The sequence below is a fragment of the Diabrotica virgifera genome, chromosome 9 (assembly GCF_917563875.1).
Source record: "Diabrotica virgifera virgifera chromosome 9, PGI_DIABVI_V3a".
NCBI lineage: Eukaryota > Metazoa > Arthropoda > Insecta > Coleoptera > Chrysomelidae > Diabrotica > Diabrotica virgifera.
The window spans coordinates 200167748-200193426 of NC_065451.1; the positions used below are offsets into that span (position 1 = coordinate 200167748).

The 25679-nt window shown below is 31.6% G+C and overlaps 1 protein-coding gene across 1 annotated transcript in view; it reads right to left on the bottom strand.

Annotated features, from left to right (window-relative positions):
• Positions 1-592: 592 nt before the first annotated feature.
• The window catches only part of LOC114332901 (uncharacterized), a 75224-nt gene continuing 50137 nt past the window's right edge, over positions 593-25679 (bottom strand). Inside the window, exons 5-6 of the mRNA XM_028282686.2 lie at positions 14512-14672; positions 593-1010 (exon numbers count right to left, since the gene is read on the bottom strand). Coding sequence (XP_028138487.1) covers positions 774-1010; positions 14512-14672 — 398 coding nt within the window. The 3' untranslated portion in view covers positions 593-773. The remainder of the gene's footprint in view (positions 1011-14511; positions 14673-25679) is intronic.

Sequence of the window (25679 nt, forward strand, 5' to 3'; positions counted from 1 at the left end):
ACTTTCGATAGCGAATAAATCTAAAACTATTAATTTTATCAAAAAAATGTATAAAACATTTTCTGCTTAGAATGAATGTTTTTAATAACTTTTGCTGTCAGAATATAATAAAACATTTCCACCCCCGAGATGGGGTGGCAACCACTCCCATGGTAGAAGCGCCTTTCAGAATCATATAAATTTTGATCCTTCGACTATCCACTACTTATTCTTACATTTTCAAGCCAATCGATCTATTCTGTAAAAATTGCGAGGTGAAAAGCTTCGGTTACTGGCCTATTAGAAGTAAAATCTTTATAGGCAGCCACATAATATAAAAGTTTAAAATCCTCAAATTTGCTTTATTAAATAGTACATTAAAATTAACTGACATAATGTCAATGATGATAGATTGACTACAACCGATCATTTTGTAGCCCCATTTGTAACGAGATAACACAGTTGGCTGTGGTAAATGATAAACAGTCAGCTCTTTATCATTTTGAACATTTGACCCATTTCTCCTAATAAAGTAGAAATGGGATGTAGGATTTGAATAGAACGGGAGCTTGCCAATACTAAATGAAGAACTTCAATAATATACCTAAACAAAGATGTTTTTATGAGTATAATTTTATATTATTTTTCAAATCAGATACAAAACTACAATAATAAATAATAATAGTAATAAATACTTATTGTTAATAAGTTTACAACAAATATTAACCATACAACTAACAGTTTAAAAAATGTTAAATACATGTCTTATAAATATTAAGAAGTAATCCAGACTTCTATTCCACTTGAATACGAACAATATGCCCATCTTCTCCTCCGGCATATATTTCACCATCCCTTCCAACTTCTATGGCGTTAACAATGATACCAGCATCAATAGTTGCTTCCAGTGTGATTGAGTTATTTTCTATTATCCACTTTTTGATATTCTTGTCCCAGCCACCACTGAAGATGATGTTTTTGTTGTTCCATCTTGCTCCTGCGAGTGAGTTGATAATTTTTGTGTGGGCACCCTAAAACAATTAAAATGGTTTAAAAACAAAGAGTATTAGACTAGGCTATTAAGGTAAATTAAATTATCGACTATGACTTAGCTAATAACAAGATCAGTAACAGTTTAAAGATAAAGTGAATGTCGCTAGCGATTACAGTCAACTGTAAACCCAATCAAGCCATTCAGAGCGATGCTAGGAATATTTATATTCCACTAATACATCAAAAATTTACCCATGTAAATCTCTATCATTTTTGTAACCTTGTCGTCTAGTAAGAACGATAATTAAAATAAGTATAGATGCGTTTCGATTCAATTCGTGTATCTTACTATTCTCTTAAAGGTGTTTCCGAGTCTACTCATCATCAGAGGGATTTGAAAGAATACTGAACTGAATTAAAATACACTGGCTACTATGGCATTTGTAGTGAAATAATATACCAAATTGTGCATTTAGCGACCTCTAACTTGCAAAAATAAAATGAATGTCGATAAGTAAATTGACGAGTGTAACGATTAAAATAAATTGTACACTTAAACTTAGTCAAGCCAGTCAGAGCAGTGGCTAGGAATATTTATATTCCAGTAATACATTAACAGTTTACCCATGTAAATCACGACACTAGACTAAGCCATATATACAAACTCGTCACAAGAGTCATAACAACAAGATTGGATAAAAAACTAGACCTGTACCAAACCAGAAAGCAAGCGGGATTTCGATCAAAATTTGGCACCACCGACCACCTGCAAACGCTAAAACAACTCATTAAAAATAAGTGGAATACAACAGACCTCGGCTATAAATGTTTATAAATTTCCACAAAGCGCTTGACTCGGTGAAACTGAATATCTTTAATTGAAGCATAAATAAAGTTTGCATTGATAGCCGCTATTTCATATTAGTTTGCAATATTTATAGAAATGCACCAAACGTAATAAAGTGCCACAACAACAGTAACAACATAGAAATTCAAAGAGGTGTCAGGCAGGGTGACACGCCAGCACCAAAGCTTTTTATAACTGCCCTAGAACGTAATTTTAAAACCCTCGATTGGGATCATAAGCCGATAAGTGTTGACGGGAAAACGTCACACCACCCGAGTTATGCTGAAGACATAATTTTGGTAGAAGATGGCCTAGACGAAATCAACAGCATGTTAAAAAAATGGAAAGAGCCTGCAGTGCTCAGTAACAATTAAAAATCCATTAGAAAAACTGGTAAGAGCCTGCAGTGCCCAGTAACAATTTAAAAGTTCGGAAAGACGAAATATAGCTTGTTGCTAAATACCATATGCCACATGCGATATGAAATAACTATGAAAGCTCAGGGATCGAAATGAGTTTAGAAAGAAACCCTATAAAAAAGGAAATAACTGTCTTAAATAAATTAATCGGAATAATTCAAACACCACAGTTTGTGGGTATTTTCACTACTCAGAGCAACAGTGAACTTTTAAGATAAATGAAATCTTTGCATTCGTATTTCTTGTACGTTTATGGGATGGCGCTATAAATTATGTAGCGCCATCTAGCCAAATATAGATAGTCTGGGCTGATTATCGGAGAATAGGCCATTTTTGGGAAAAGTTATTTACCAGCAATTTTATTCCTGGAATCTAATTATAAGATCCTATATATTAATAATATAGGTATGCAAAGTCCTCAGATAGTGTGCTACTTTTTTTATAAACAAAATGGCGCCCGAAAATCGTGTTTTTTTCAATTATTGCTCTAGAACTCCGAAAATTTTAACTTTACAACAAAAACACTCAAATAAAAATTCACCGTGATTAAATTCTGCATAGAGACGTGTTTTTCCCGATCTGCTCCGACGAAAATTTTCCTCGGAAAATGCGGGTTTTCACAACAAAATCTTTAATTTTCAAATAAAGTTTTAGATAAGTAATTATTTACCAATAATTAAAAATTTGGTGACTTAAAAGCCTTTTTGGTTTAGATTATAGTTCCAGAAGCTGGTGAAAATTAAACGAATATTTTAGCAACAATTCAATTGTTAATTAATAATTTACGGTCGCAATAATAACCAAAATAATTATGATACACTGATCAAACTTTGAACCCTTATAAAGATGAGATGCCTATTTAACATTTTGTCGACAAAATATAAATTTTTTATTTTTTTGCATAATCTTTAAATGTTTAAAAAAATAGTTATAAACAAATTAACGTTTCTCAGAAAGTTTTTATTATATTATAATTTTAAAAAATAGCTAAAATGCGCATTTCAAATATCTTGAAAATGAATGCTTTAAAACTTTTTTGCAACCATTTGCAAAAAAGTTATGAAACAGCAAAGTAAACATACGATTACTACGGTGTTAATAATTTTTTTAATTCTTTCAAAGCGTAGAAGTGAGTTTAAAATACAAGCTAATTATTTATAAAACAATATCGATTATCAGCTTAATGGTTATATTTTAATTAAAGATTATAAATATATTTTTTTGTAATTTACACGCGCGAAAGTAGAATAATACAGTACCGTAGCTACCCGCCCACATACACAACTCGCGCGAGTTTAAGCGTGTCAGTCGCTTCGAGTGAACATTTTATCTCCGGCTCTGTATCAAGCCTACTTTCGCGCTAAAAATTACAAAAAAAAGTATTTTTAATCTTTGATTAAAATATAACCATTGCACTGATTTTTGACATTCTTTCTGAGTAATTATATTGTACCATAGACTCACTTTTAAGCTTTGAAACAATTAAAACAAATTATAAACAATGGAGATATCGTATATTTATTTTGCTGTTTCCTAACTTTTTTGCAAATGGTTGGAAAATTTTTTTAAAGCATTCATTTTCAAGACCTATGAAATACGCATTTTAAGTATTTTTTAAAATTAGAATATAATAAACAATTTCTAAGAAATGTTAATTTGTTTATAACAGTTTTTTTTAAACATTTAAAGATTGTGCAAAAAAATGAAAAATTTATATTTTGTCGACAAAATATTAAATAGGTACCACATCTTTATAACCTTTCTAAGTTTGATCAATGTCTCATGAATATTTTGGTTGTTATTGCGACTGTAAATTGTTAATTAACAATTGAATTGTTGCTAAAATATACATTTCATTTTAACCGGCTTCTGAATTTATAATCTATACTAAGAAAGCTTTTATTTCACCAAGCTATATAATTATTGATAAATAATTACTGGCCCAAAAAATTTATTTGAAAATTCGAGATTTTGTTGGGAAAACCCACATTTTCCGAGGAAAATTTTCGTCGGAGGAAATCGGGAAAAACATGCCTCTATGTAGAATTAAATTGGGGTGAATTTTTATTTGAGTATTTTTGGTGTAAAGTTAAAATCTTCGGAGTTATAGAGCAATAATTGAAAAAAATACGATTTGTCGGCGCCATTTTGTTTATAAAAAAAGTAGCACACTATCTGTGGACTTTGCATACCTATATTAATAATATATAGGATCTTATAATTCGATTAAAGCAATAAAATTGCTGGTAAATAACCTTTATTTGTACTTTACTAATTAGACCAACGTATTATAACTATTTTTTTTCAAAATTTAAAGATTATGCAAAAAAAAGAAAAATTTATGTTTTGTCGATAAAATATTAAACAAGCATCTCATCTTTATAATCTTTATAAGTTTGATCAATGTATCATGATTATTTTGGTTATTATTGCGATCGTAAATTGTTAATTAACAATTGAATTGTTGCTAAAATATTCGTTTAATTTTCACCGGCTTCTGGAATTACAATCTACACCAAGAAATCTTTGATGTCATCAAGTTATTTAATTATTGATTAATAATTACTTACCTAAAACTTTATTTGAAAATTATAGTTTTTGTTAGGAAAACCCGCATTTTCCGAGGAAAATTTTCGTCGGAGCAAATCGTGAAAAACATATCTCTATGCAGAATTTAATTGCGGTGAATTTTTATTTGAGTGTTTTTGTTGTAAAATTAAAATCTTCGGAGTTATAGAGCAATAATTGAAAAAAATACGATTTGTCGCCGCCATTTTGTTTATAAAAAAAGTAGCACACTATCTGCGGACTTTGCATACCTATATTATTAATATATAGGATTTTATAATTCGATTCCAGCAATAAAATTGCTGGTAAATAACTTTTCCATGAATTTTGCTAATTAGCCCAGAGTAAGAGGTATGTTGTGTAGGCCCCTGTTAATCCGAAGATTTAATGTTGCTGATATTATTGATATATTAATCTAAAAATGCTCAATTTGTGGCTTATGCCACTGTTGCTTTGAGGACCTCAAATTAACGTCGTGTTACATCTTGGCTAGTCGAACTTAAATTGGAATAAAATGGGGGTGTTTGATTATTTATACCTTTAGCTAGATTAATATTCTAAGAGCAATATAAACTTTCCGAAAGGGTGCTTAAAAACAAAAGTACAGCTGCGGCTATATTACTCCAACAATTCCATGCACTTTTAACATAATTACACCCAGGCATTTTAATTATAGCGTAAAATAGAAATGAGATCTAGTCTAGGTAATGTCTATATACTAGAAAGCCAGTGGCTATCGGGCATAACTATTACACTAGCCAGAAATTTTAAGGGCTAGAAGTATAATGTCACATTGACCATAATCTGGTTAGCATTTCAATAACAGTCAAAGGCTATAACTTTGCGGATCCGGCAGTAATATTTAATCATGTGCATACGAGAAACGTTATTTTAATACGCTTTACAAAGCTTCTACGTGTCCACAAAGGGATGTGATCATTAAGTTTGTCGAAATAAAATTGAAACTTTTTTCGTTCGCGGCGATTATCAAAACATTTAATTTCCGTACGGGAGCCAGTTGAAAACTCCATCGAGTTTGTAATATCGCCACTTTTTAACAACAAAGGATTCGTGTTGGGGTGCTGTAGACGGTTAGTCCTGTGGAATAAACAAAACTTTATTGAATGTGTTTTAAAAATAAAATAATGGGTCGGTGATTCTATAAATATCAAGGGAATATACTTCTAAATTAATAAGTGTTTCCATTTAAAAGTTTAAAATTAAACATAAATTATAATTTGTGATGTTATAGATGGAGGAGCAGCGCTGAAAAATCTCTTTGAATGTACTAAAGCTAGATTTTTCACAGTTGAGTATACCCCATTCCACGAATATACGTCTGTTTTGGATTATTAGTCCAAGTAATGAAGCTTAAAATAGGACAAAACCTCGCAATTTTTACAGAATGGATCGATTTGCTTGAAAATTTGAGAATAAGTAGTGGATACTCCAAGGATCAAAATCTATATAATGCCGAAAGGCGCTTTTACCATAGGGGTGGTTTCCACCCCATCTCGGGGGTGGAAATTTTTTATTATACTTTAATCGCAAAAGTCGGTAAAAACGTCCATTCTAAGCAAAAAACGTTCTATACAATTTTTTGATAAAATTGATAGTTTTCGATTTATTCGCTGTCGAAAGTGTTAGTTTTATATCGAAAAAATCAATGTTTTTAATAAGTTTTCTGCTAATAACTCCAAAAGTTTTCGTTTTACCAAAACAACTTTTCTTAACAAAAATGTACCTTTTGAAAAAATAAACAAGATCGTTTTTTTAAATTTCCTTTTGGACCAATAGTAATCGAGCTATACTTTATTATATGTTGGCTCTTCTTCGTCAAATGCTAAATAATGTAGTTTCAAAGTCAAACGACGGGGAAACTATGCATTTTTCGAGGAGAACTTGTTCAAACTAATTCAAAATGTTTAAAAATGTCTATAACCAGAAATAAAAAAAGTCTCTATCTCAAAAATTAAGTGACTTATAATGAAAAGAATGTCAGTCCCCATTTTTTTTCAGCTAAAAAGTGATCGCAAGCAACCACCTAACCACCGCCCTAATTAAAATTAGTCATTAACCGTATTTGGACTTTTTTACTTATGTATTATTAATAGATTCTAGAAGTTTACCCGGCTTAGAATGGTTAGTTTTTAAAAAAATGGAGTTAAAAGCGAATAATGAATTTTTGTAGTTTGGAAAAAAATGGCTTTTCCTCAGAATAGGAAAATTAGCATCAGAGATACGAGAAAATGTTTAAATATGAAATTGTAGCTAATTTAATTCCCAAGAAGTTGGTTTGCAAAAATTTTTTCTACGTCAAAAATTGAGTGAGCTATTGAAAATTAAAACTTGTAATAACATGCAAAAACCACCTTTACCAACCCTTTCAAAGTCACCTCTTTTTGCGACTGAGCATTTTAAAAAGATTTAATATTAATAGGCTTATAGACCTTGTAAAAATCTACAGAATTATTTTCTCACCAAACTTCCTAAGGTAAAAAATAAAAAAGTTAAGGTTAAAAAATCAATATATGTTTTTGAAAAAAAAAAAGGAGAAATCCAATTGGAAGCATAATAATGTAAGTTGGCGTTGTTTTTGGTCAGTGGCCTTATTAATTCTTATTTATTTATGTATCAAGAATAGATTCTAGAAGTTTGACTGGCTTAGAATGATTAATTTTTAACAAATTGGAGTCAAAATCCAATAACGAATTTTTGTAGTTTGGTAAAAAATGCCATTTTCTTCAGAATAGAAAGATTAGCATCAGATATACGAAAAAATGTTTCAATATAAAATTGTAGGGTAACTAACTCCCAACAACTTGGTTTAAAAACAATTTTTCTACGGCAAAAATTGAGTGTATTGTAATATCGAAAAACATTGATTTTTTCTATACAAAACTAACACTTTCGATAACGAATAAATCGAAAACAGTCAATTTTATCAAAAAAATGTATAGAACATTTTTTGCTTAGAATGAATGTTTTTATCAACTTTTGCGGTCAAAATATAATAAAAAAATTTCACCCCCGAGATGGGGTGGCAACCACCCCCATGGTAAAAGCGCCATTCGGAATCATATAGATTTTGATCCTTGGACTATCCTCTACTTATTCTCAGAATTTCAAGCAAATCGATCCATTCTGTAGAAATTGCGAGGTGAAAAGCTTCAGTTCCTGGCCTATATCGCGACAACGAATATTTTACTGTGCAAGATATGAAGAACGAAAGTAAATTGCAAATTATATTATTGTTTATTGGAGTAATTATTAGAGACAATACTTTCGTACTTCTTATATTGCACACTAAAATATTCGTTGTCGCGATAATCCAAAACAGACGTATATTCGTGGAATACACCATACTGTGAGTGTGTAGACAAACATACTGCGGTCGGTCAAGCGAAACGTAGAACAGAGATTACTGAGAGGGTATCAAAGTTGTTTTCCTACGAAGGTAATTAAATCCATTTACTAAGGCTGAAAATCAGTACACACATTCTAAATTAAATATAAATAAAAGTTATTATAGTTGGTCAGCTGTATGACGGGACAGAGCCGGTCGGTCGGCCAAAATGGTCGAGGAAATGAAGCATTTTTGCTCACAATTTTTTTGTCCAGTATGGATTTACTTGAAATTTTCACAGAAGGTAGGGAATAGTCCAAGGATCATTTTCTATATCATTCCGCTATCATATGCTAAAACCTTGCGGGTGGTGGCCACCCCATTTCGCGACTGGGAATTTTTTTTTAATTTACCCATGTAATTCGACGGAAAAAGTGATTTTAATTAAAAAACGTTTTTTACATTTTCTTCGTAAAACTAATATTTTTCGAGTTATTCGCGCTTGAAAATAACAGTTCTTCGATGAAAAACATCGACTTTTTTAGAGGGTTTTTTGAGAATACCTCAAAAATATGCATTTAATCAAAAAAACTGTAAATATAAAAATTGTATCTTTTAGTAACTTAAACCAAATTATTTTTCAATAATATCTTTAAAGACCAATACAAACCGAGATACGGCATGTTAAACGTTAGCTTTTTTCGTCAAATGCATAATTTGAAATATTCAAAGCCAAATAATAGGAAAAATTTGCATTTTTCGAGGAAAACTTAAATAAGCTTTTTCCAAGTATACACTTAGACCTGTCAAAAAATAATAATAAAAAGATTTTAGTAATGAAAATTAAGCGATTTATAATCAAAAAAATGCCGGTACCTGCTTTTCTCTACGAAAAAATCAGTGAAAACTACCCCCTACCTAACTTCCTAATTCAAAATTGGTCTTCACCTTTATGTAGTTCCTTTTATAATTATATTATCAATGCACTCAAGATACACTGAAGATACGAAAAAAAATATAAACTACTAAATTGTAGCTTTTTTAATGACTAAAATTACGCTGTGCATAGATTTTCATTACAGTGAATAGTTAGCCAGATATAGCTGCTTAAAACCATTATTTACCAGCAAACACCACCTTATTGGAGCTCTTTAAACCCACCCCAATTAAAAACTAAGGAATCTTACGGAATTTAATTTACACAGACTTATAGCTCTTTAAAAATCCTACAAAATCATTTTTGAAGAAACTTTTTATCGCCAAAAATATATAGAATATTTTTGGAGGGATTCTCAAAAAACCCTCTGAAAAAGTCGATTTTTTCGTCGAAAAATTGTTATTTTCAAGCGCGAGTAACTCGAAAAAACTGCGAACACTTTTTCCATCGAATTGCATGGTTAAAATATAATAAAAAATTTCCACCACCGAGATGGGGTGGCAACAACCCCCAAGGATTTATCGTATGATAGCGGCATGATATCGAAAATGATCCTTGGACTATTTCCTACCTTTTGTGAAAATTTCAAATAAATCCATGCCGGACGAAAAAATTGCGAGCCGAAATGCTTAATTTCCTCAATCGACTATTGGGGCCGACCGATCGGCTCTGTCCCGTCATACAGCTGACCGACTATAATAACTTTTATTTATATTTAATTTAGAATGTGTGTACTGATTTTCAGCCTTAGTAAATGAATTTAATTACATTTCGTAGGAAAGCAACTTTGATACCCTCTCAGTAACCCCTGTTCTACCTTTCGCTTGACCGACCGCAGCATGTTTCCCTACACACTCACAGTAATCAACTGTAAAATATCTGGCTTTAGTAAAATCAAAGAGATTTTTCAGCGTTGCCTCTTGGTCTATTAGATGAACAGTATGCGTGTGCCTAATCTTATTCCTCCTCATCTACATAAAAATAATACGCAGGAATTATGTATTAAGCTCTATTGTTTTCACCCAATTTTGAAAAAATGTGAAAACTTTGAATTATCCACGTCTGTCTGTCCGTCTGTCTGTCTGTCTGTCTGTCTGTCTGTCTGTCTGTCTGTCTGTCTGTCTGTCTGTCTGTCTGTGATCACAACTCCTCCGTCAATATGCCAGCTAGAATGACAAATGAGGTGTCAAATGAAAGCTTATAATCCAAGGATGGTACGAAAGGTGAGAAATTTTACTTAAACTGTCTGTCCGTCGGTCTCTCCGACCATGAATATAACTCCTCCGTCTTTATACCAGAATGACAAATGAGGTGTCAAATGAAAGCTTATAATTCAAGGATAGTAATAAAGGTTAGAAATTTTAACTGGGCTGTCTGGCCGTCGGTCTGTCTGATCGCGAATATAACTCCTCCGTCCTTATACCAGGTAGAATGACAAATGAGGTGTCAAATGAAAGCTTATAATCCAAGGATGCTCCTATTGGTGAGAAATTTGATCCAGGCTGTCTGTCCGTCTGTCTGTCTGTCTGTCCGACCGCTAATATAACTTCTACGTCATTATATCAGGTAGAATGACATATGAGATGTCAAATGAAAGCTTATAATCCAAAGATAGTAAAAAAGATGAGAAATTTGACCTAGGCTGTCTGTGCGTCTGTCCGTCCGACTGAGAATATAACTCCTCCGTCATTTTACCAGGTATAATGACAAATGAGATGTTAAATGAGAGCTTATAATCCAAGGATGGTGCTAAAGGTGAAAAATTTGACCTAGGCTGTCTGTCCGTCTGTCCGTCCGACTGCGAATATAAGTCCTCCGCTATAACAGGCAGAATGACAAGAAAGTTAAGAAACTTGACATAGGATTTCCGGTTTTAGAAATGCGACCAGAAGTACTGTTTTAGAGTCACCGGAATAATAACTGATATATTATTCGACGCGACTTCGCAAGAAGAGAACAAATATATACTTCCGGTCTCATGACTGTCTGCCCGTATGTCTATCTCCTCCATTATTAATACAGATAGAATGACAGATGAGGTGTCGAATAAAAGCTTATAACCCAAGGATGGTACTAAAGATGAGAAATTTGACATCGGACTTCCGGTTTTAGAGTTGCAACCGTATAAACTGTTTTAAAGTCACCGAAATAGTATAAGCGATATATCATTCGACGTGCCTTAGCAAGATGAGAGCAAATGTAAAATTTTGGTTTTTATATCATTTCCGGTTAAAAAGTTCTAACCAGAAGTGCAGAAATATTACATGTAACACATCAATCGAAGCGTATTGAAAAGTTGAGTTTGAATCTTTAGTTTCGGTTTTGAAGTCATTTCTGTTTAAACAATGATGACCCAAAGTTTAGTAAAAATGATTCAAGATTAGTAAAATCGTTTATCAATCGCCGCAAAGTTACACGAAGCGTTCAAATATCGACTTCCAGTTCTACTTTCGATTATTTTGGGTGAAAACCTAGGACTTACGAAGTCCAATTACTTGTTTAAAATAAGTAAAATAACTTAGGGAATAAGATACATATATTTAATTCCAAAGCATTAATAAATACAAAATTTAATTATGGACGTAACGAAGATGCCAAAGCTCTATCTAAGGTTGAGAATAAATTTATATACAAAGTGACAAAGTCTTTGAACAATCTAAAACAACAAATATATTACAAAATGGCTTTTTACAATTTGTGAATAAAGCATGCAATTACAAGATTATTAACATTACAAGATGTATTTCCTAAGGTCTCGTCAATAGGAAGACAATCAGTGGAAAGGCCACAAAAAAGCGATGAAATGCAAATTACTGGTGACACATTAAAAATCAGACAGTGGTCAGGTCAAAAAGAAGAAGAAAAAGAATTAAAACAAAGTACTGGACTCTAAGAATATACCACGAAAACCTTTTTGTCCAGTACTTTGTTACCTCTAGACCACATTTGTAAACTATGGATACTTAGTTTCTCTTCATGAAAAAAATTATCTTAGCACGATCTCTAGAGCAAGAAGAAGACACTATTTGAAGATTTTGAAGATTGAAGAAATAGGTTAATTAAACAGGACGCAGCAGGAACAGAAGATCAAAAATTACACCACTGCTTCTTAGAAATGTAATGTCGTTGTCCAGTGGCGGCCCGTCAGGGTCGGCAGAGTCGGCAGTGCCTACCCACACATTTATTGATATTATAGATTTTTTAATATTCAATTTAATCAGAGTTTATGTAATTTTTTGTATCTGTGAAATAAAAAAAAAATCTGTCAGATAATACAGACTAAATTTTATTCGTGGTTTTTAAAAGGATTCGACCAATCCGAACGTTAAGCGGTCCATGCGCGTAAGAGACTTTTTAAAAAATGAATGATCCGAGCCATCCATCTGACTGTGCCGGCTAGCCGACCCCAGTTCATCCCTAGCGTGACGATTTACATGTAAAACTCAACGAAATACAAGTCGATAAGCAACCAAAACATGCATTTCTCTCCGTAGGCAGGTACGGCAGGCAACGGCAGATACGGCAGGCAACGGCAGGTACGGCACATTTAGATTTGCCGAGGTTTCATTTCGAGGCATCGGCAGAAATTGTAAAAAATACTCACGCCGTTTTACGTCGTTGAATTGATATTGTAATGTTTTTAAGTTGTCAGGAATTATCATTTATTTATAGATATATAATATCGTATAATCGTTATATATGATATAATTATAGATAACTAATAAAATTGTCTAAGAAATACGATTTGGAATTTTCTAATTTACTACTTTCTGATTCTAAGATATTTACGGCACGTCTAAAACAGTACAGAATGAACTAATAAAAAATATAATCAATTAGTTACATTTTGAATAACGTTATTGGATCTGAGATTCAGAAATTTGCTTTTCGCTAGAAGTAGATGAAACTTCTGATTATCATGTCATTCACAATAATTATCAATTGTTGTCCGATACGCGTTACGTGATAATGAGATGTTTTTAGGTTTTACAGACGCGAGTAAAAGCAATAAGGCAGAATATGTTTTTGGTGTTTTAAATAACAGATTAAAATTTTTTGATATCAAAAATAAATTGGTAGGGCAAACTGGGGCAAACTTATGACGGCGCTGCCGTGAGGTCTGGTGAATTGAACGGCCTCCAGGCAAAAGTTAAAACTATTGCACCACAAGCTTTATTTACTCACTGTCATGGGAATAGAATGACTTTAGTTTTGCAGAATGCGTGTAAAAAAATTAAAGAATATCGTCTTTCTTGCCAGTTTAGCTCGCCCGGACTAATGTTTTAGGACAATTTGTTTCGAAAAAAAAAAATGCAAACAGTTTGTCAGACGCGATCAAATTTTAAAACTTGGTTAGTTTTCACTGTAGTAGATTTTCGTGAGCAGCTTTTGGAAGTTTTTTAATTTATTATCGAAGGCGACGATTTTGAAAGTTGTGGTTGTGATGTAATATCTCGATCCGTGAAGCAATCGGTTTGAGAACTTTCTTAAATTATTACTCTTTTAATATTCTTTTAAATATTTTTAAGAAAGTGTTTGCCCAAACCGATTTGATATTCATTATTGTTCAAAATCAGTCAACTGACATTATTTATTCCAAAGATAGAATAAGAAAACTGGTGCAAAATCTCAGAGATTTTCGTAATGGTTTTAGTTTCCAATATATACCTACGCAGTGACGTTTTGGGTTCACCTGATATTTCCGAACCACCTAAAAAAGACACAGGCATGATACATATCTCGAAAAACGAGTATATTTTGAAAATTTGGATACCTACTATGTATTTTGTAAATAGATACTCCTTTTTCGAATTTTGAAGATTTTCAAATTTTTTTTCTCTTTGACGATTCAAAATTTAAAAGTTAAATTCGCCTAAGAATTGTTAAGATATTTATTAATACAAATATCTTAAAAATTACGCTGATCCAAATATTTTCAAAAAGTTGGATAACTTATAAAATATGTGTTATTTTATATAGTAAGTACTGCAATTCATTACAACAAACTGATCATCTTATTACCACCAACTTTTGCTTTAAATGAACGGGATTTCTCTTGTCTCAAAAGAATCAAAACATACTGGCGAAACAGCATGAAACAAGAGAGAATGTCAAGTAAACCAAACAAAAAAATCTCCTATAATGATTTAAGCCTTTTAATTAGATGGTATACCTATATGAGGAGAAAAAAGACCTTGCCGACCCTGTCTCTAAGGCCACGAGCCGCCACTGCGTTGTACTGCCTTTTTAACAGCTGATTGATTTAGTTACTATATATAGTAGGAATTAAACACAATTTCAAATTACCATCCCATTGTTTCAGGTTTCTATTTCCACTTCAGGCATCGTGTTTACAACTTTACGAAATACTAAATACGAAAATAAGGAATAAACTTTTTACACTAGACTTTAAATAACTTGCCTCTGTTTTAGCTATTTGTTTAATATGTCCAGAATCACTGACTTCATTAACGACAATATCCGTTGCTTCTTTGGTAACGTGAGCTACGTATTTTCCTCCTATTAAAGTCAAAGGAAATGTACCGCCTAGTGAATCCTTTACTCCAAACTGAATATGTTCACCTAAAAGCAATCGATTAAAATTAACAATTTAAAAAAATAATTACACTTTTATAAAAAAGAACTTTTTTATAATAAAACGTTTTCATTATTTATAGGACAGAATATAAAATAATTTGACGATATAAAATGCTTAAAATTCCAAAAATCACACTATAATAAAAAAGTACTTTTTATAATAACACGGTTTTGTTATATAATATAGGACACAACATGTTTCAAAAGAATAAAATATGAATTTTTGTAGGTGTATTAACTGTTAAAATTATAATTCCAAAAATTACACTAGTATAAAAAAGTACTTTTTATAACACCACGGTTGTTTAAAATGGTATATATAATATTTATAAATAATAATTATCTTATAAAATACGAATTTTAAGTATATCAATTTTTAATTATTTATTAAAAAAATTAAAGAAAGATACGCAACAGCCGTGTTCGAACTAGGGAACTCTCGGTCTGCAGTCTAATGCCACTGGCCCACCATCAATTTGTAGATATCGATTTATTAACGTACTTTAAAATATCATTGCATTAGCCACATTTTTAAAATAGTTGGAAATAAAAAAAATCGATTTATCCATTCAGGGTAATTGATTAGTGGGGAAAAGCTCCGTAGATCGGTTATAGTAATAGATAGCAATAAAAGTTAATAACAAAAATTGTAGCCAACTTTGATTACAGATTGATAATCAGTAATCGTAAATTGTCAGTTTTAGACAATTATTCAGTCATGGCTTACCTAAAATTTGGAAAGATTTAGACCCGTAATTAATAATTTACTCTGAAAAATGAAAATATCTCAAAAACTAATAAATTTAGACATAGGGAATGTTATATAAATTAAAGTAAGGTAATAGTACATTTCGATGGGGACATAAAATACAGGGTATTTCATTTAAAATTACTGAGAAAATAATGTACTTGCGATTTGACTCACCCTGTATTCAATATGAAGAAAATCAGGAATACCAATCATTTATGAAAATTTTGACAATAATTAAAAAAATATATTGCAAGTAATATATTGCCGTTGTGCTTATTAATATTTATACAGGGAGTTGAACTTGTTACGATTTTCATATAAAATTTGTTATAACTTTGTAAATACTCTGTATGACATACCAAACCTTTATATTTTTGTAATGGGGAAGTTAAGAAGATTTCGAATATAAAATAAAATATAGGGTGTTCCATTTAAAGAAACATAAGTTTGATCTGCCACTATGTTATCGAACACCCTGTAAAATTCTAACTAATCTTGTAATTTGAAGCTCAAAGTTGGCTACAATTTTTGTTATTAACTTTTATCGCTATCCATTACTATAACGAATCTACGGAGCTTTACCCTACTAATCAATCCCCCTGTATAATAGCAGTTAAATATTGCATTGTTAGCTAGTTCAAAGCTATTCTGAAAATTTCAAGTGCCTAGGTAGTCTGTAACTATTTTTAAAATGGATTACAAAATTTGCGGAGTCTGTGACACCGACCAAGCCAATTATATAAAAACGTCTTAAAATAAATATAGGGTATCCAGAAACTCTACCAACAAATGAAGACAGGAGATTCCTCAGATAATTTTAAAGCAATTTAACCCAATCCACCTAGTCCGAAAATGCTTCCTAAAGGAGCTAGAGCTATTTGAAGATGGCGTCTGGTAATTAGTTTTTCTTAAATATCTCCAGAATGCTTCTATTTAGAAAAATGAAATTTAGTACACATATTAATTTATGTTCCAGAGATAAATCGATTCCATCCAGGGCAAATTTCTAGTACCGGTCATAGGTTTCCGTTTCGGGTATGGCAACGGTTATATTATCGCATACCTTTTTTGTTTTTAATTTTTAAACATCTTTGAGTCTGGATTATTAAAATGTAAGGTATTATAGTACTAAAAGATACTCTTGCTTTAGGTCGGTAAGACACACCGTTGTCTAGAAAAATCATTTTGAAAATTTTTCGTTTTTTTGAATATAAAAAAAAAACTATTTAGAAAAATGAAAACTGGTACGCTTATTTATATTCCAGAGATGAATCAATTTCATTAATTGCGAATTTCTAGTACCGGTCACATGCGCCCGTTTTGGGTAGGTCAACGGTTATTTTATCGCATAACTTTTTTGTCTTTAATTTTTAAGAATTTTTGACGCTAGATTATTTAATTATGGGGTATTCTAGTACTAAAAGTGGCTTTTGCTTTGGTAAAATAAACAGTTTTTTTTTAAATAATTTTTTCAATTTTTTTTTAATTCAGGAAACGAAAAATTTTCCAATTGATTTTTCTAGAAAACAGTCTGTTCTACCGACTTGAAACAAGAGTACCTTTTAGTACTAGAGTACCTCACAATTTAGTAATCGAGTATCAAAGATGCTTAAAAGTTTAAAGGCAAAAAAGTTATGCGAGAAAATAACCGTTGCCCCACCCAAAACGGACGCCTATGACTGGCACTAGAAATTCACAATCGATGGAATCAAGTTATCTCTGAAAGATAAATATGTGTACCAATTTTCGTTTTGTAAGAAGAAGCGTTCTGGAGTTATTTAAGAATTAAAGTTATAAACAATTTTTTGGCTTATAAACAAACACAGTGAGGACGTTTGAGTTGACATAAATTAGTTTTCTCGAGAATATGCGTTTCTGGAGAAAAACCCCGTAAAAGGTCAATGTTTATTTTTAAATTCTATTTTTTTGGTATATATTGATGTGATCTTGATTATTGATATGAGATAATATTCTTATATGTTACTTAATTGAATCAATGTATTAATACTAATCCAATTAATTAACCAGATCACATATCAATATGTTTTCAATCTCAGGGCGAATTATAAATTAATTACTTACTTCCGTGGCTTCTAAATATTTCTTAATGGTTCCTAATCGGGATAGAAAAGAAAAGAGTAAAAAAAATACACATATGGGTTACAATTATAATCAAAATATTTTTTATTTTATTTAAAAGGCAACCAATGCTTAATATTTGCTATTTCTTATTATTCTTAAACATAACATTTACAAATGGGAATCTTATTTCCTTTTGGTTTTCAATTGAAAGTTTTTATTAACATTTAACTATTAGGAGTTATTAGGAACAACTCTATTTAAGTTTGATGAAGCTTTTCTGATATTATTGATTATGTTATTCAATTTTTTATGTGGAATTTAATACGAAAAACCCATACATTCATGTCCAAACAAATGAGACTGACCTTTTCCTGGTGAACTGAAAATGTCCTCACACAAAACCCTTTCCTGCTATCCTTGGCTGCGATCAAACCTCGTCCTGGCTTCCAGTGATGTTCTCCTTTGAAAAACTAGCTCGAATAGCTCTCGTTCCTGCTTTTGTCGTGATGCTGTGTTCTACCTTTTTCGAAACTGCTATCAGCTACCGGGACATTCTGGGCTCAAGGAGGTTCTTTTACTCTCGACCTGGCCTACTTCTCGTTCCACGATAGATACTCCACACTCACGGAACTACACCGGCTTTCTCACTCCTCGAACACTACCGTCTACTACTCGACTTCACTTCTCGACAGCTCAAAACATTCTGATCTCACTTTGTCATCCATTCCCTACTTTCTAAATATCCCTTCCAGATTCACAAATCAATCTTCCACCACCAACTCTCATTCGTAATATTCCTCAAAACCAATTTTTAATCTTTCTAAATATGCTTAATGGATTTCAAAAGAAAATATTTAATTCCCATTCTAAATACTTTCTAACTATTTACAAATTTTAATGACCTATTCTCTCTTTCAAATGAGTCTTATTTAGCATAGGCTAATGATCGAAACCTTCCGCGAAAAACGATAATGAACTATCATCTATTTCACTGAGTTTTATTTAGCATAGGCTAATGATCGACCTTCCGAGAAGAACGATAATGGTACGCGTCATTCACTTTGTTTATCTAAGCACATTGTTCCGAGTTTCGTACGCTTATTCTAATCACTTCTTAAAATTACATATAACAATTTGTTGTATACAGGTTGTTTTAAATTTATATGCCCGTGGTTGAGAAAATTGAAAATATTTTATATTAAATTGAATTTTGTTTATCATTATTAAATTTTAATTTTTATATCAAATAGAAATATAACAAATCCCCGCCTTGTATTCGATAAAATTTATCTGCATTTTTAAATAAATTTTCTCGAGGCAAAACCAACTCCCTGTATATTTCCTTACTTTAATCTACGTCTTATATCCTAACTTACTATCTACTTTAATTAGTCCCACCTGTAGAGTAATTGTTTCCTTATTTTCAGTGTCCTCATCCTGTGTTAGAGTGTCGGATATTATGTTGTCTTTCCCTTTTTCCCATATCAATTTTCTGTCTTTTTCCTCAGATTTTTCACATACTTTTATCGTGTATTCTGCATCCTCGTTTTCATATGCCTCCTCTTCAAATGCCACTGTTTCGATCATATCTTTTTTGCTTTCATTTTTTTGCTTTATTTCTTCTTCTCCTGAGCTCGTCTCTTCTTTTGAGGAATCCCAGGTTTCCTTTGTTTCTGATACTCTCAAATTTTCTTCTTCTGGGCTCAACTCTTCTTTTGAGGAGCCACAGGTTTCATTTTCTTTTGTCTTTTTCTGACTTTTTCTCCCTTTTCTTCTTTGTCCTTGCTTCGTTGCCAAATTCATTTCCACTGTTTGTTCTTTACCTGATTCGTCCGTATTTTGTTTCTCCTGTTCCTTGTCCTGTTCTTCTTCTTTTTCTTCTGTTAGATTCATCGTATTATTTTTAAAATCTATCACTACATGTTTTTCTGCCAATTCGTCAACTCCTACTATCATGTCATGTGACATGTTTGGCATTATTACACATTGTAGTGCATACATCTTCTTACCCAGTCGTACCATTACTCGTATGCCTTCATTTATAGTTGCCAATGTCCGTTTGTTTGCGCCCACTAAATTTACCCTAGGTATTTTGTAAATTAAATTTGTTAAGTTAACTTCTTCTATTAGTTTTCTGTTGACCAATGTTATTTCAGATCCAGTGTCTATCATAATTTTAATTGGTTTCTCGTTGATAAATCCATCCACAAATTTTAAATTAACTCCATTTTTCTTTTCGTTGTTTTCTGCCAATTTAATAAACTCCTTGGGGTTACAAAAGATTCCTGTTTGATTTTTTGTTTTTAGTGAGCGCCGTCGTGAAAAGACGCCGGTTGCTCATCGTTGTTTATATTTTCGTCATAATGTCTCTCTCCGGCATATTCTTCTGTCTGGGTATTATTTACCTCTCTTCTATTTTCTCTTGGTCTGTCGAATCTGTTTCGGTTTTCTCGATATCCCTGTTCATTTTGTCTACCATTATTTCTGTTTTCTTGATTTGAGCGTGTGGTGTTTCTATTCTGGTATTCTCGATTTCTGTCCTCATTCCATTGCCTATTTCTTTGTTCATAATTTCCTCTTCCGTTGTCTCTATTTTCGTTTTCCCTTCTGGGATTAAAATCTCGTCTTGTATAGTCCCTCCTATTTTGATTTCTATCTCTGTAATCCTGTGTTTCTCGGGGCCTGTAATCTTCTCGCGACCTTCTTGATTTTGTTTCTCTTACACGTAATTCTCTTATTTGTAGGAATTGGCATAAACTATCTATGTCTTTGTAGTTTTGCAATGTGATATGGTCTTCCAGCGTTTCTTCGAAATGTCTTGCAATCAGTTCGACTAATTGTTCCGATGAGTAATTATATTGTAAATGTTTTGCGTTATAGTAAATTTGTAATGCATATGTCCTTTCTGATATACCCATCCTATCATTGTATTTCCCATTTTGCAATTCCTTGTTAATTTCCAATTGTTGGACTTTTCCCCAGAAATAATTCAAAAATTTTTGTTCAAATTGTTGCCAACTGTCAAATTCTTCTTCTTTGCAATCGAACCATAGGCTTGCTTCATTTTTGAGATGGTTTCTGATAGTTTCTTTTGCTGTTTCGAAATTTCCGATGTGCTGTATTTTCTTTTTCAGGCTATTTATGAACGGCACTGGGTGTAATCTTCTTACATCCCCGCCAAACCTTATCTTCATGTCATCTATGCTATGTATAACCATTTCTCTTCTTTCTCCGACATTTTGTTGAATATTGATTTCCGCAATCTTTCTTTCCACTTCTTCTCTGTCTGCTTTAATAGCGTTTTCAAACTTGTTTTTCAAATTTTCTATTTCTTTTTTCTGGCAATTCATTAACTCCTTTATTTTATTTTGAATTTTCATTTCTTGTTCTTTCATGTGATCCTTAATTTTCATTTCATACTTTTCTATGCGTTCCTCCATTTTCTTGTTGTTCTCTTCTATTGCTTGTTTCATTTTTTGTTGTGTTTCATCCATTTTTTGATCCAATTTTTGTTGTGTTTCATCCATTTTTTGATCCACTTTTTGTTGTGTTTCATCCATTTTTTGATCCAATTTTTGTTGTGTTTCATCCATTTTTCGATCCACTTTTCGTTGATTGTCATCCAGTTTTTGTGACTGGAGTTGCATCAGTTGTAATAGTTTATCTATTCCTGATAATTCTTGCTGTTCTGATGCCATGATTGTCGTGTCTAAAATCTCTTCTTGGTCTGACTGTTCTTTTTGTTTTTTGTTGTCTTTGCTTTGGCTTCTTGTCACAGACATTTGTTTTCAAAAAGTACTATCCCCGCCAAATATGAAATTTTACTAGTATGTTACCAAGACGACTTTTTCTCACCCAAATATTATAAATTGTCAATAAATATATCAAATGTAAATATCGTAAAAATAAAATATTAAATCAGTTATGTAAAATTTGTACCTAAAGAGATCTAAAATTTTATGTTGTCAAATGTAAGTATCTCACTTTTTACCACAGGCATATAAATTTTCAAATACCGGCTTTACTCTTTCTATCCTTCAAATTTGCCACTAGAAATACTTTACAATGCTTTCCACGTTGGACGACAGTTGATGTGATCTTGATTATTGATATGAGATAATATTCTTATATGTTACTTAATTGAATCAATGTATTAATACTAATCCAATTAATTAACCAGATCACATATCAATATGTTTTCAATCTCAGGGCGAATTATAAATTAATTACTTACTTCCGTGGCTTCTAAATATTTCTTAATGGTTCCTAATCGGGATAGAAAAGAAAAGAGTAAAAAAAATACACATATGGGTTACAATTATAATCAAAATATTTTTTATTTTATTTAAAAGGCAACCAATGCTTAATATTTGCTATTTCTTATTATTCTTAAACATAACATTTACAAATGGGAATCTTATTTCCTTTTGGTTTTCAATTGAAAGTTTTTATTAACATTTAACTATTAGGAGTTATTAGGAACAACTCTATTTAAGTTTGATGAAGCTTTTCTGATATTATTGATTATGTTATTCAATTTTTTATGTGGAATTTAATACGAAAAACCCATACATTCATGTCCAAACAAATGAGACTGACCTTTTCCTGGTGAACTGAAAATGTCCTCACACAAAACCCTTTCCTGCTATCCTTGGCTGCGATCAAACCTCGTCCTGGCTTCCAGTGATGTTCTCCTTTGAAAAACTAGCTCGAATAGCTCTCGTTCCTGCTTTTGTCGTGATGCTGTGTTCTACCTTTTTCGAAACTGCTATCAGCTACCGGGACACTCTGGGCTCAAGGAGGTTCTTTTACTCTCGACCTGGCCTACTTCTCGTTCCACGATAGATACTCCACACTCACGGAACTACACCGGCTTTCTCACTCCTCGAACACTACCGTCTACTACTCGACTTCACTTCTCGACAGCTCAAAACATTCTGATCTCACTTTGTCATCCATTCCCTACTTTCTAAATATCCCTTCCAGATTCACAAATCAATCTTCCACCACCAACTCTCATTCGTAATATTCCTCAAAACCAATTTTTAATCTTTCTAAATATGCTTAATGGATTTCAAAAGAAAATATTTAATTCCCATTCTAAATACTTTCTAACTATTTACAAATTTTAATGACCTATTCTCTCTTTCAAATGAGTCTTATTTAGCATAGGCTAATGATCGAAACCTTCCGCGAAAAACGATAATGAACTATCATCTATTTCACTGAGTTTTATTTAGCATAGGCTAATGATCGACCTTCCGAGAAGAACGATAATGGTACGCGTCATTCACTTTGTTTATCTAAGCACATTGTTCCGAGTTTCGTACGCTTATTCTAATCACTTCTTAAAATTACATATAACAATTTGTTGTATACAGGTTGTTTTAAATTTATATGCCCGTGGTTGAGAAAATTGAAAATATTTTATATTAAATTGAATTTTGTTTATCATTATTAAATTTTAATTTTTATATCAAATAGAAATATAACAATATATATCACACTAGTGACGTCATCCATCCGAGCGTGATGACGTAATCGATGATTTTTTTAAATGAGAATAGGAGCCGTGTGATAGCTCAATCGAAAGGCTATTCAGTTTTATATTCACTATATAAACATTACCATAATTATTTATACAGCGTTTGAATTAAAAAAAATTGTTTCAATTAAATTAATTCCAATATTTAGAATACGTCATCACACCCAAATGGATGACGTCACTAGTATAATATTTATGCCAAAAAATTATAATTTAAAAATAAAAATTGATCTGTTTCGGGATTTATCTCCAGAGTCGCCCATTTTCAAGAATATGAATTTATTTCAACTCAAACGTCCTCACTGTATTTTTTTACAAGCCAAAATATTGTTTATAATTTTAAAACAGTGCTAAGGCCGCTTAAATAATCCGATTTTAATTCTGTAAAGTGTACTAGATAGGTAGAGAACCACTTTATAAGTAAAAAAATTAAAAATCTTCTAACTGGTCTACTTTTTGTTTAAAGAGTTTTTAAAAAATTTGAACTTTTTTTAAAAAAATTAGATTGCATAATTATTATGCAAAATCCATTAAGTCGATTTTAATGAAATTTGGTGGAAGGTTTAAGTATATTAAGTATATTGTAATAATTTTTTAAGCGAATTATGAAGGTTTTAAGTGCAGCCAAAGTGGTTGAAAAACATTGAATAAAAACAGTCTTATTTGCCCCCTTATTTTCTATTTATTGCTATTTTGCAGAAAGCGTAATAATTTAAGACAGTTAAACCAGTCGTATATTATACAAAATTCAATTATCTTAATGTTCTTTCCCTACGATTTTGTTCCAAAGTGAATCGTTTTAAAGTTATAAGCAATGAAAGTAGAAAAAAATCGATACTTTTCGAAATTTTTAAATATTTTAATTTTTTTTATTAGTGTTCCGGGCATATTTGAGAAGGAGCATAAGTCAATTATAATTATTGAAGTTGTCACCTAACTTCATCTGTAAAAATCCGAATGCCACCTCTCACATCCACCTCAAAACAGATCCGCCCTGGTGTAGTAATAATAAAAAAATCTAATGCTGTATTCTAATTAAGACCGGGTGTGGCAATAATGCGCCAAAATACGATATATTCCTTATTATAGAAGATATTATGCTCCGCCGCAGTATTTAGCAAATTGATACCTCTATTATCTCATCTTAGCGCCCTTTTTGAATAATAGGATTAGCTTGCCTGTACTCCATTTTTCTGGTATTTTATTGTGTCATGTTATTATTGTGTCATTCTTAATTAATGTTGTCAGTTGATCCGTCATGGCCGCTCCACCATATTCCATCAATTCATTTGGTATCCCATCTTTACGTAGAGCTTTTCTGCTATTTAGATTTTCAAGTATTTTTTGTACTTCGGTAATTTTACAGATACCAATTTACATTGCTAGATATACAGAGTGGTCCAAAGAAAACGGTCCACCTCGATATTTGGCAGTATTTATTGGATTTTAAGGAAATAACGGAACAGGTCGATTTTTGATCTGAGGGGGTCACATTTTTACGGTACATATATCTGTCATTTGTCAACCTCCTCCCTTCCATTTCCCTCACCCCTTATTTTTAAATAGGGGATAGGTTCATGTGCTAACTCATTTAAAAGGTTATTCAATTCTCTATTCAGCAATATTAACATTGACATAATTATTTATACAGGGTCTCCAATAAAAATTATTTTGAATTAAATTAATTGACACAAAAATAAGAATGTATGCAGTTTATTTAACTCAAAATACATTCTACTACTGACAGAAAACAGACAAAAATGTTTATTTGACAAATAAATATTGTTTTTCGCTTAAATTCAATATTCAACCTACCAAGAGGCAGATGGGTGGCAGCTTGAACATTGAAATTAAGCGAAAAGCAATGTTTATTTATCAAAAAACATTTTTTTTTTGTTTTGTGACAGCAGTAGAATGTATTTTGAATTAAATAAATTACATACATTCCTCTTTTTGTGTCAAATAATTTAATTAAAATATTTTTTTCTTGGACACCCTATATAAATAATTATGTTATTGTTTATATTACTGAATAGAGAATTGAATAACCTTTTAAATGAGCTAGCACACGACCCCTATTCCCTATTTAAAAATAAGGGCGGGTAAGTGGAAGGAGAGGTTTGACAAATGACAAATGTACGTACCGTAAAAATGTATCCCCTTTAGATCAAAAATCGACCTGTGTCGTCATTTACGTAATATCTAATAAATATTGCCAAATATCGAGGTGGACTTGTTTCTTTGGCCTACTATGTATCTATTTCTCATTACTTGCAGTTTATTAGTTTTTAAAACATTACTACAAAAGATAGTTTTTCTATTCTCTGATTGCTTTTTTCCGATATCTTAACTATTATAGATTTGCCATTTTATAAAGTTTCCTTAAGATACTTTTGTTGTTTCTTGTCTATAATTAATAGATCTATTAATAAAAGTTTATTTAAGAAAATAAAGCTGCAGGAACTAATTTTCTCAATATAGAAAAACAACTGAAAGATCCAATAACATTTTCTTAGAGTGGATTGTCCAGAAATAAGAAAAATAATTAATATTCATATTATCCAAAAATATTAAGAATAACAAAATGTAAATATTTACTTTAAGGTTAGAGATC